At 34.6% G+C, this 11,285-nt stretch overlaps 2 protein-coding genes across 2 annotated transcripts; one reads left to right on the top strand and one right to left on the bottom strand.

Moving 5' to 3' along the window:
* Window positions 1–356: 356 nt before the first annotated feature.
* LOC138321428 (actin-related protein 2/3 complex subunit 5-A-like) lies at window positions 357–5,735 on the bottom strand. Its single transcript, XM_069265107.1, has 4 exons — window positions 5,537–5,735; window positions 4,169–4,241; window positions 2,424–2,600; window positions 357–1,553 (listed from the first exon to the last, which is right to left on the bottom strand). Exons 1-4 carry the CDS (start codon window positions 5,674–5,676, stop codon window positions 1,491–1,493), a joined length of 453 nt encoding a protein of 150 aa, XP_069121208.1. The 5' UTR covers window positions 5,677–5,735; the 3' UTR covers window positions 357–1,490.
* A 159-nt stretch (window positions 5,736–5,894) lies between these two features.
* On the top strand, window positions 5,895–9,849 carry LOC138321430 (large ribosomal subunit protein uL29-like). Its single transcript, XM_069265108.1, has 4 exons — window positions 5,895–5,971; window positions 6,386–6,460; window positions 6,828–6,889; window positions 9,590–9,849. Exons 1-4 carry the CDS (start codon window positions 5,969–5,971, stop codon window positions 9,819–9,821), a joined length of 372 nt encoding a protein of 123 aa, XP_069121209.1. The 5' UTR covers window positions 5,895–5,968; the 3' UTR covers window positions 9,822–9,849.
* Window positions 9,850–11,285: the final 1,436 nt, after the last annotated feature.

Here is an 11,285-nt window from a genome sequence, read left to right as displayed (position 1 = left end):
TGATGTAGCTTGGGTATGCCAGGCTTATGGTATTACTTTCTAAAGAAAGTCATCATTTCACGAGATGTTTATTTTTAATGGAAATTTAAGACATTTCTTCTAAATCTTTCATCCTTAAGGATTATACTTTGTGAAAGTTATAAAGCTTCATATTGATGTTTCTTTTGACTTGGTAGACACATGTTCGCTGAGAAAAATGTTTTTTTTTATTACTGTTCCATAGCCATCTCACATGGTGTTTAGTAGTGTAAAGAGACAGTGACAAATTCTTCTCACTTCTAAATCCTTGCTGTGATAAATTAAAACGGCAGCATATAATTATTGTGCTCCAATTCCAAGAGAAAACTCATAATAACTTGTCTTATTAATAAATTTAATATCTTTCAACATATATATCCATACACAGATATATGCATATGTTACATGAAATATGATTTCATACACACAGTTCGCTTAAAATGTTAATTTATACATGTAGCAGATAATCTGATTTTGTGAAAAAAGAGACATTTCTATTTTCATCATGAAAGAGTTACACTCAAGAGCTTTCAAAAACAGATTGAGGTGTATCACAAACACAATATAATATCTAAGTAGCTGAATAATATTACTTGTGTAAAAAATCAAGCTGGTAGAATTTTAATGAACTAAACATTGTTGCTTATTTCTGCACTTCTTAAAACAATATCATACTTTAAAAGTCAATGACAAGCACTCTTTAGTATATATAACAAAGAAATTCTAAATTAAGATATTTCAGTGACTTTGACCTTAACAAATATCACTATTACAAGTAAAGTGAGAGTTGATTACCCGATCATTAAATGCAATGTTAATCAAAGGATTATCTTTGAATTATGAGTCCTGCAAGTCACACATCACATTTCATTCCATTTTTTAGCAATTGATAAATAATCATAAATTTCCTAGATATAAAATGCTTATTAAATTTATCAATGAAAATATACGCTATAACAATATTAAATTGGTTGCTATAAATTAAGAGCCACTCTGGTGATAATTATAACTTATACCCAGCAGCTTAACAAAGAGAATGGAATATTTACTACTGATTTTATAACCTAATATAACAGTTCATGTGTTGATAATCCCAGTGTGTTTTGTGTCGCATTATTCCACATATACATTTGGCTGAGTTGTCTGCCCTTGTTGATATGTATTAATTTGTAAGTCATGTGTTCTTGAGTATAACATTTTAAGTTTCTTTTTGAAAACACAATATAGTTTTCACACACAAACAAATGATGCCACAATTAATACTGGTCTCCAAGGGCAGATAACTCTAATATGCAAAGACGGAATACGTCTCGACACTATAGGATCTGTGACCATACAATACACAGTCAGAAACTCTCATTCCTGTAGGCACACAACTGCATCATAACAATACATCGTCTCATAATGGTTATTTAGTCTTATAAAAAGTCTTGGAATTATTTGCACAAGATGTTTTATTCCAGTTAAAATCATCACAGACGTTTCTTGTCCGTCAGCACTCGTATAATACTACCCTGCCCGGCCCTCGCAAACACCTGAAGTAGACAAAAAATCATACAAGAATGTAACTATAGGTATACAAAAATGTAATTCAGTCAAACTATAGATACAGTACTGTCAAACCTGTCTTAGCAACCAAAGCTGTATAAACTGTTTAATAAAACCACATTCTCAGATTTACAATTTACCCCGTGACCCTATGTATAATTATATAAAGATCACATGGCTATATGTATGGTCTATTTAAAACATATGATTATTGATTAGCTTGAAAAAGAAACAGGTCACAAGTCTCATGGTTGTTGGATACTGTATTTGTTTCTCATTTATAGATTTGTCTTATCATGTAACTTTTAAAAATTACATTAAATTTTACATATGTTTACTAAAACCAGTCTAAATGCGTTCATTTGCCTTCCAATTCCAAATGTCCTTATATATCAAAATGACGGCCAAGTTCTGCTTACGTTGTCTAGTTTTGACCGATAAAATTATAGAAAAGCCCCATAAAAATTTAGCAGTTCTAAAAATATCTGTTTGAAAGCGAGGCTGCATGGAAATGTCAACACAGATATAGCCAGCTGGGAGGATATATAAGGATTTCTATAATATCAATTATCTTCTGTTCATGCAGAGCGATTTTGACAGGAAATTTTATTTTTCAATTTCATAAGAAATTATACAAGATATATAAACACCATTTTTTCTGACTTCAGTCTTCCTTTGTCCAACAATTCACTTTAAGCCATACCACATTTAAAATTCTCATACAGAAATTAAAAGGTTTCTAAATCAAAACCCTTCTTTATTGTAATACATTTACAATTATAAATGATGTAGCACTAAGTCCACATATGTACAAACTACTTCATATTCCACATATATACACACTCCAAAGTACTTACTTTATCGTGCCAGCTAAGGAGGGTTGCACTGCTGTTATCGGTTGGGAATTCGAAACCTTTGTAAATATATTTCATAAGAATATCAACGGATTTGGAGTCCAATGTCTTCACACAGCCTTCGATCTCATTATTCTTGAAAGATTGTAAAACTCTAACCACAAGATTTGTTGTTTTATCCTAAAAAGAAAGAAAACAACAAAAAATACGACTTTCATTAACGAATCAATAACACTTAGAATTTGTTAGCCAAAATAAATGACTTCCATTTTGATAAGTGATAATCATAAGAAACCTGAAATGTTCATAAATTAAACCAAAATATCAAAATTTTTATATTAAATGTATTGGACTCAATTAAGTAAGCAGGATATTTAAAGATGTTCCACCGCTGACAAATGGTACCTTTTCACTATCGAAAACAGGAGTAGACGATCTAGTATTTTTCCGTCAGTTACAAAAGTTACTTACTTTACATCATTACCACCATTGAAAAGTTTGAGCTTGGTAATTTAATTTCAAGTTAAAAATATAAAAAAAATTAATTGCATCCCGAAAAAATTCCATGGCACTATATCCTATATGGAATGAAGTACTGATTGCGCATGTACCAAGGCAAAATGAATTATTTTATATTATTTTTTTGTGTTAATTTGACATTTATATATTCACGATTAAACATCAAATGATGAATATCATTTATGCTCTGTCTGCGGTGGAGCATCTTTAACAAGAGGCCCATATGCCTTAACGGTCATCTGACTATTAGTACAATACAACATAGTCGTATAAAGATTTTAGCCTTTTTTACCCCTTTGACCTTGAATGAAGATCAAGGTCATTCATTTGAACAAACTTGGTAGCCCTTCATCCCAGCATGCGACAGGCCTAATATCAGGTCTCTAGGCCTCTTAGTTATTCACAAGGAGTTGTTTAAAGGATTTAGCCCTCTTGACCCCTGTTACCTTGAATGAAGGTCAAGGACATTTATTTGAACAAACTTGGTAGCCCTTCATCCCAGCATCCTACAGGCCCAATATCAGTACCCTAGGCCTGCTGGTTCTTGAGAAGAAGTCGTTTAAAGATTTTAGCCTTTTTGACCCCTTTTGACCTTGAATGAAGGTCAAGGTCATTCATTTGAACAAACTTGGTAGCCCTTCATCCCAGCAACCTACAGGCCAAATATGAGTACCCTGGGCCTTCCGGTTATTGAGAAGAAGTTGTTCGAATGAAAAGTTTACGGACGGCGGACGACGACGGACGGTGCATGATGACAATAGGTCATCCTGACCCTTTGGGTCAGATGACCTAAAAATTGGAAAAATAATAGGGTGTTTAATAGAGCCTTTGGGCTAGCCTTTCACAACACAGAATAATTCATAAATCAATTAAAATTAAAGAGATCAAATTATCAGTTATCATACTTTCAGTCTGCATTTAATTCGAGGTAAGTGAAATGGAGGTTTCAAAAACGGGGAGGGGTGGGGGTGTGGGGGGGAACACTTACAGGAATGAGGGCACTTATTTGGCCAAACATGGTATCTTTGGTATTTAATCAATTAGATAGTATCTGCTACTGAATATATCATTTATTTTCACAGCATATTTTTACATGTCCACTAAGCCAGAAAAACGTTTGTTATTGCTGAACTAAAACAGGTGAGCGATACAGGCCTACAGTCTCTTCCTTTAGGTTATCTTCAGTGCTTGGGGGTAAATTTACCTTCAGTGCTTGGGGGTTAATTTACCTTCAGTGCTTGGTTTTTACATCCTACTGGTGGATTTTTAAGTGCTGCTACCAAGGCTTCTTTCTGCTTTGATGTTATTACAATTAAGGAATACAATACACATTTTGGATAAAAAAAATACATCATCAATATAATTTTTATACAGTATAGGTAATGAACCAATATACAATTAGCGGAATTGGACTGAGTCCATAATCATTAATCATGCAGGTATAGTAGCTCAGTAGGTAGAGTATCCAGTTAATGTTCGGAGGTCTCTGGTTCGAGCCCTGGTCTGGCTGCTGCATTTCCTCTTCTCCGCTTACAGATACAAGATATTTACAAGGTGTACCAGTATATACATTGCATTTTTGATTTATTACACTTTTGATACAATCAACTGGTTGGATAAACTCAAACATCTATCAATGTTAGATTATATAGCCCCTAAATCAGTTTTGACAGTTTCACAGTCATGCCACATTCACTTATAGAGATTTCCTAGGTTAAGAAGGTGGAGAAGACAACCACAAACCTGTGATCTGTAACCCAGTAATAATGTTAGTGTATGATGTAGTAAGACACAACTCTTTTAACAAACTACTGTCTACAATGTGTTTATATGTCAAAGACAAAGAGTGTGCTGTTATTCGTTTCTTTTTATTGTCATACATGCATGTACACAGAGCCTTCAGTTTTGCTGACATAGTCCCCTGGACCCTCCGAACACTAGCCAAGTGCCCTACTGAATGAGCTTCCTGGTCACCGATGATCGACACAGTCCGATCCTGCTACACTCCTCCCTTCTGTCTCAAAGTCTTAACCCTCAAAGAAATACAAGATCCTTCCAAACATCACTAATGTGGGTTATTTAATTGAGAGCCAATTCTGTAACAGGAGAGGAGAAAATGTAGCAGCCAAACTGGGATTCTAACCTGAGACCCTCCGAACACTTGTCATGTGCTCTACTGACTGAGCTACCTGGTCACCAATGATGGACCCAGTCAAATCCCAAGAACCATGGGTATTTTTTGTATACATATTTTTATACTACAGTATATATTATTGACAGAAAGTCAAGCTCCTGTGATGAAACCGATTCGCCGATTATGTGACCTACACGATTCAAACTGTTAGTACTTTTTTTTAATGAAAAATTGTTTCAGTTACGACATGCTCAATACAATGGAATTACTAGGTACATACTACATGCATCATACACAGGCGTCTGCCTGATTTTTTAATTCTATAGCCTACCCCTGCTATATGTTCATATAGTAACTTATATCTTTTCAAAATCAGAAGCAGACGCCTGTGCATCATGCAGCAAACTATTAACCATCACATGAGAAGGAAGTGATAAAGTTGCAGTAACTTGGGAAAGGATATTGAGCTAGTAATGCGTTGATTTCTCCTTCGTTTGGTCCAACATCGACTTCCTGATCATCGTCTTCGTCTACATATTTATCTTCGTCGAACTGGTCGACATCCACCTTTCTGAATTTGCTAGCACCGGTGTTTTTCGCCATTTCGTTTCTCGTGTCTTCAATCGATAGCCACCCACACCCCGGAAATAAAATAAACTTCCGGTTCTCACCCAAAACACAATAGTCCGTATGTTCACAGAAATTAACAAATAATATTTTCCGTTAATTAATATCACAAAATTAGTTGATTTTAGATTAAATATTGTTTTTATAATAAATGATGGAATTTGTACGTTGACAGATGAAAGAAGTCTTTTAAAGTTATAACGGATGTCCATAACTCCTGAGGTAGATCCGACTTCCGGCCTTTTCTATACACATTATATTTGCCACCATGGTACGAAATTTTCGTTATTAAAATCAACGATCATCTTATTGTATGACAATTTGTCACTGGTTATTTTTGTGCGTAATAAATAATGTGTAACAAATGCATTGTTTCACCTGATTAGTTTTTCTCTAAGTAGTCAAGTTTATCTTAAATTTGACTTTAAAATTTACAAATCATAATTTTTTCGTCTGCTGAAAGTGTAACCATTTTCGATGTTTTTCTCAGTTTACAAACTTTGGTTATTTTGTCTTTGAATTAGTAAACAAATACATGATTTAACTCATAGCTATAGAAGAATATCGCGTATGATAATTTTCATCTGTTGATTGTAATGGACATTAACAAAAACATTGCTCGTTACCACCGGTTATGCTGCAGTTTCAGTTACATCTTCATTTGTTTTCATGTTCTAATTGGTAGGCAAAAGTAAAGGCGAAGGAGCTCAGGGGGAAGAAGAAGGAGGATTTGATGAAGCAGCTTGATGAGCTGAAAAATGTAAGAATGTGTATACTTCTGTGAATAAATTATGTTTCGGCTTTGAAATTTTGGTAAAGAACTTCCAACAGTGTATCAAATTATCAATACAGATACTGCATTGACTTTGGATAATATTTTCTGCATTTGGTTCAGTAGATTTGATTTAACTTATACTGTGACGAATCAAGGAATGTTGGTTTTCTCACTTTTTTGTAATTTAAGATAAAGCCTTTACCACGTAACAGGTCATTAATATAGGGATAAATCATTAATGACAATGTTAAGGTGTTTGAAGATTCCTGATGCAAATTAACTTTTTACTTTTCTGCTCTCATGATCACTACATTGATATAATGTATTCTAATACCCTGGTTTCTGTTTTTAGGAGCTCGCTACCCTGAGGGTTGCCAAGGTGACTGGTGGAGCTGCATCAAAGCTCTCAAAGATGTAGGTTTATTACTACAGTTCCAAATACCATTTTCTGCTGAATATTCACATACTGGACCTATAAATGAATTGACATCCTGTTGACTTTTAGACTCATTCAACCCTGAAGACACATTTGGATTCTTCTTGTTCAAAGAGAGGAAAAGTCTAATATTTAATTCCAGGGGTGACTGGGTTAACAGGATTTGATTCAGTATAATGTGGCTCATTGTCATTTTACCAAACTGATACAATTGCATCATGACAACAGAAATAGATGATGTGAAACTTGAATCTGATAATCTGTGAAGATTCTCAAAACTGGATCGATAGGACTGATATTTCTGTTGATAATGATGGTTTAATACTTGTATCCTTAAGTGGGTTGTATAACGCACAATGACATTATAATGGTTTCCAAATACCAAATTCAAAATGACATTACTATTACTGTCAATAGTTCTATCTTTCGGTAATTGCATTATATCGTGTGATTTTATGACGTTATCACAATTGTCGGAAGGTGGGACTCTTTGTTCCCGGACCACGTTTCCTTTCCCTTCTGATCCTCACCTTGTTGAGTATTTGTGAGGAAGACTGGTGTTCTATTCCCTGGCATTAGAGTCTAATCAGTCTATGAATGTGGTAGTTAGTGCTCCTGTTTGGCTCTGCGGTGTGTTCTGCATCTTTGACAACATGCTTCTGTACCAAAAGACATGCACTTAACGCACGATCAGTACATCGCATAATCAGGAGAAAACATTTATTTTAAGTGTATTTGACCCAACAAGCACCCAGGGTACTAATAATTGAAATAAAATGAGGGGATGCTAAGCATAAGGACCTTTGGACTAATCTTTCACTAAATAAATAGAGAAATCTATGGTGGCATATTCTTGCCACCACTTAAAAAAATTGTCATGGTATGTCAACTTATCACGATAATTAAGTCGGCTTTTAAATGAATTAAATGGGAATATGCCACCATATAGAAACCTACAAAATGTTCATAGTTTCAGTCTGCAATTAATTCAAGTTATATAAAATTGTGGGAACTTATTGGGTTGAATATACTATTTTGTCCCTCGGCACATATTGGTCATTGTTACTGCCACTTCTGGTTTACATTTCCAACCCAGGTGTTGATTTAATTGACTGGATAACATGTCACCTGGGTACTTGTTGTAGCCCTAATAACTGCTACCCTATTTTGTGATATTTGCCTTTGCAACAGAAATAGATGATGTTAAATTTGATTCTTCTAGTTCGAAGAGAGGAAAAGTCTAATATTTAATTCCAGGGGTGACTGGGTTAACAGGATTGGATTCAGTATAATGTGTGGCTCATTGTCATTTTACCAAACTGATACAACTACATCATGACAACAGAAATAGATGATGTGAAATTTGAATCTGATAATCTGTGAAGATTCTCAAAACTGGATCGATAGGACTGATATTTCTGTTGATTATGATGGTTTAATACTTGTATCGATATCCTTAAGTGGGTGGTATAATGCACAATGACATTACTATTACTGTGAATAGTTCTATCTTTCGGTATTTGCATTTATGCATTGCTCACAATTGCCGGAAGATGGGACTCTTTGTACCCGGACCAAGTTTCCTTTCCCTTCTGATCCTCACCTTGTTGAGTATTTATGAGGAAGACTGGTGTTTGACTCTCTGCATAAAGGGAGTGGGACAACTGGTTTGCCTGTTAATATTTATCAAGTGTCTAGTGCGGTGTGTTGTTCTGCATCTTTGACAACCTGCTTCTGTACCAAAAGACATGCACTTAACGCACGATCAGTACATCGCATAATCAGGAGAAAGCACGATCAGTACATCGCATAATCAGGTGAAAGCATTTATTTTAAGTGTATTTGACCCAACAAGCACCCAGGGTACTAATAATTGAAATAAAATGAGGGGATGCTAAGCATAAGGACCTTGGACTAATCTTTCACTAAATAAATAGAGAAATCTATGGTGGCATATTCTTGCCACCACTTAAATATACAGCGAGATAATTATTTCGCCAAAATTGTCATGGTATGTCAACTTATCACGATAATTAAGTCGGCTTTTAAATGACTTAAATAGGAATATGCCACCATATAGAAACCTACAAAATGTTCATAGTTTCAGTCTGTAATTAATTCAAGTTAAGTAAAATTGTGGGAACTTATTGGGTTAAATATAGGATTTGTCCTTCGGCAAATATTGGTCATTGTTACAGCCACTTTTGGTTTACATTTCCAACCCAGGTCATGATTTAATTGACTGGATAACATGTCACCTGGGTACTTGTTGTAGCCCTAATAACTGCTACTCTATTTTGTGATATTTGCCTTTGCAACAGAAATAGATGATGTTAAATTTGAGTCTGATCATCTCTGAAGATTCTCATTAATGGATCGATAGGACTGATATTTCTGTTACTAAATGGCTTTGTACACACAACTGATGGTGCATTCTATTAATAAGGATGGAATTAGAAAACTTTGGTATGCAAAAATAATAAATATATATAGTTGCTAAATGCTATTTTATATTCAGGGATAAATCTACATGCAAGTCCCAAGCCACAGACTAAAAAAAATCTCAAGTTTCCACGACCCTTATCGGCATCATTTAAGATATTACAAAAGAAGTTTCCGTGTTTGCTCTATATAATATATATTAATATACCAATGTCCTTATACTTTTCTATTTTCAGTCACATTGTCCGCAAGTCTATTGCCCGTGTGTTGACTGTCATTCATCAGACACAGAAAGAAAACCTAAGGAAATACTACAGGACAAAGCGCTACAAGCCCAAGGATCTTCGTCAAAAGAAAACCCGTGCTATTCGCCGCAAGCTCACCCCATCAGAACTTGCTCTGAAGACGAGAAAGGAGCGTAGGAAGAACAGTCTCTTCCCCATGAGAAAATACGCTGTAAAAGAATAGACCTTTCAATAAATATTTGGGGTAAAAATGTCTTGTTTGGTTATTTTGCCCATGGTTATTTTACCCATAAAATTTTGTTCTAGAAATTATCAGTCAAATGAAAAATTGCAAAGTAAAATGTAAATATCAGTTTCAAATTAAAATCTTTAAAGTTACATGCATGAAAAGAAAAACAAGTTATTTTTTTAAAATAAGAATCAACTATAAATATCTGGGACTGCCTGTAGAGATCATTTGCACATTAGAGTTATCTGCCATTGTATGTTTGTGTTATGTCATTCTTTTATGAGAAAACGCTGCTGACAAAATAACGGCACCATGGATACTTATAATTACTCTCTAGGGAGGTATCTCTGTAATATGCAATGCCAGAAAAGCTTGTTTACTGCTGTATATACAGTGGAACTTGGTTAATTCGAACTTCAAGGAAGCGGGATAAAATTTCGAGTTATCTGAGTATAGACTAGTTCCATGCCATAAAACGATCTGACAATGAGAGATGTCAAAATCACCAATAGTTATTGCAAAATTATAACAAGAAAACCTAGATATATATATATTGAAATGCTGTTCTACGGCAGATTTATGGAAAATAAATTGGCATTTCCGGCAACCTCGTCGGCCAAAAAATCTCATTTCGAGCCTTAAGAATATTTTATGTACGATTTTTGTCATTCAGACCCAAAATTTACTTCGCATTATCCCAGTTCTTTGAGTTTTCCAAATTTGAATTATCCAAGTTCTTTAAACAAAGATAAAGAAGGAATTCGTTCGGGACCGTCAAAGTACTTTGTATTAAGCCGGGTTGTCAAATTATCCGAGTTCGTATCAATTAAGTTACACTGTATACATAATTTTCCTGTAAATGTTTTTCTCAATTACTCTATACAAGTTTGGTGTGGACGCTGCTAAACAGGATCAAATCTTATGATTGTCTATTTACCGTGAAACTAAAGCTTCTATACAGGCCCCAGGATCATGAAAAAATCTTTGAAGCTTTGACTTGGCCAATCTTCATGCTGTATTACAGTAACTTTTTGTAATCTTTGATTGACCAAGTCTAAAATTATGTTTCATGATCCTGTGACCTGTTATTAGCAAAGTTAAGTATACAAAGGGCAATAATGTGTTTAGGACTTTACCTACACTTTGTGCTATACATGTCGGATCAAAGTATCGCTGCTAATAATATAACACGAGATGCAATCATTTCTTGATAGTTGAGTTCCCCCAACAGAGTTGGTAACTTTTGTGTTTGCTCCGTTTCTTATTCTTCTTCTTTGACCATTTTCTCGAAAACTATTAGTCTGATCACTATGAAAATTTGTGAGGTCATTTTTGGTGACCTGCAGGCCAGGTGTGTCGACCAGTTTCATTTTTTTCCAGTTACAACCAGCATCCAAAATGACTGCCACAGCTTTCATTGTTCAAAATTGAACTGCTTATAGATATTTAACTACTGGT

Source organism: Argopecten irradians, chromosome 4 (assembly GCF_041381155.1).
Source record: "Argopecten irradians isolate NY chromosome 4, Ai_NY, whole genome shotgun sequence".
NCBI classification, from domain to species: Eukaryota; Metazoa; Mollusca; class Bivalvia; order Pectinida; family Pectinidae; genus Argopecten; species Argopecten irradians.
Note: the sequence above shows the minus strand (reverse complement) of the source record. Positions and strands in the feature narration are given on the sequence as shown.

Coding starts and splice junctions, on each gene's coding strand:
- LOC138321428 (XM_069265107.1), bottom strand. CDS start 5,676: ATGGCGAAAAACACCGGTGCTAGCAAATTCAGAAAGGTGGATGTCGAC. Junction 2,601..4,168: donor GTAAAAACCAAGCACTGAAG/GTAAATTAACCC, acceptor CTTTCTTTTTAG/GATAAAACAACAAATCTTGT. Junction 1,554..2,423: donor TCCTTAGCTGGCACGATAAA/GTAAGTACTTTG, acceptor TGTCTACTTCAG/GTGTTTGCGAGGGCCGGGCA.
- LOC138321430 (XM_069265108.1), top strand. Junction 6,461..6,827: donor AGCTTGATGAGCTGAAAAAT/GTAAGAATGTGT, acceptor TTCTGTTTTTAG/GAGCTCGCTACCCTGAGGGT. Junction 6,890..9,589: donor GCATCAAAGCTCTCAAAGAT/GTAGGTTTATTA, acceptor TTCTATTTTCAG/TCACATTGTCCGCAAGTCTA.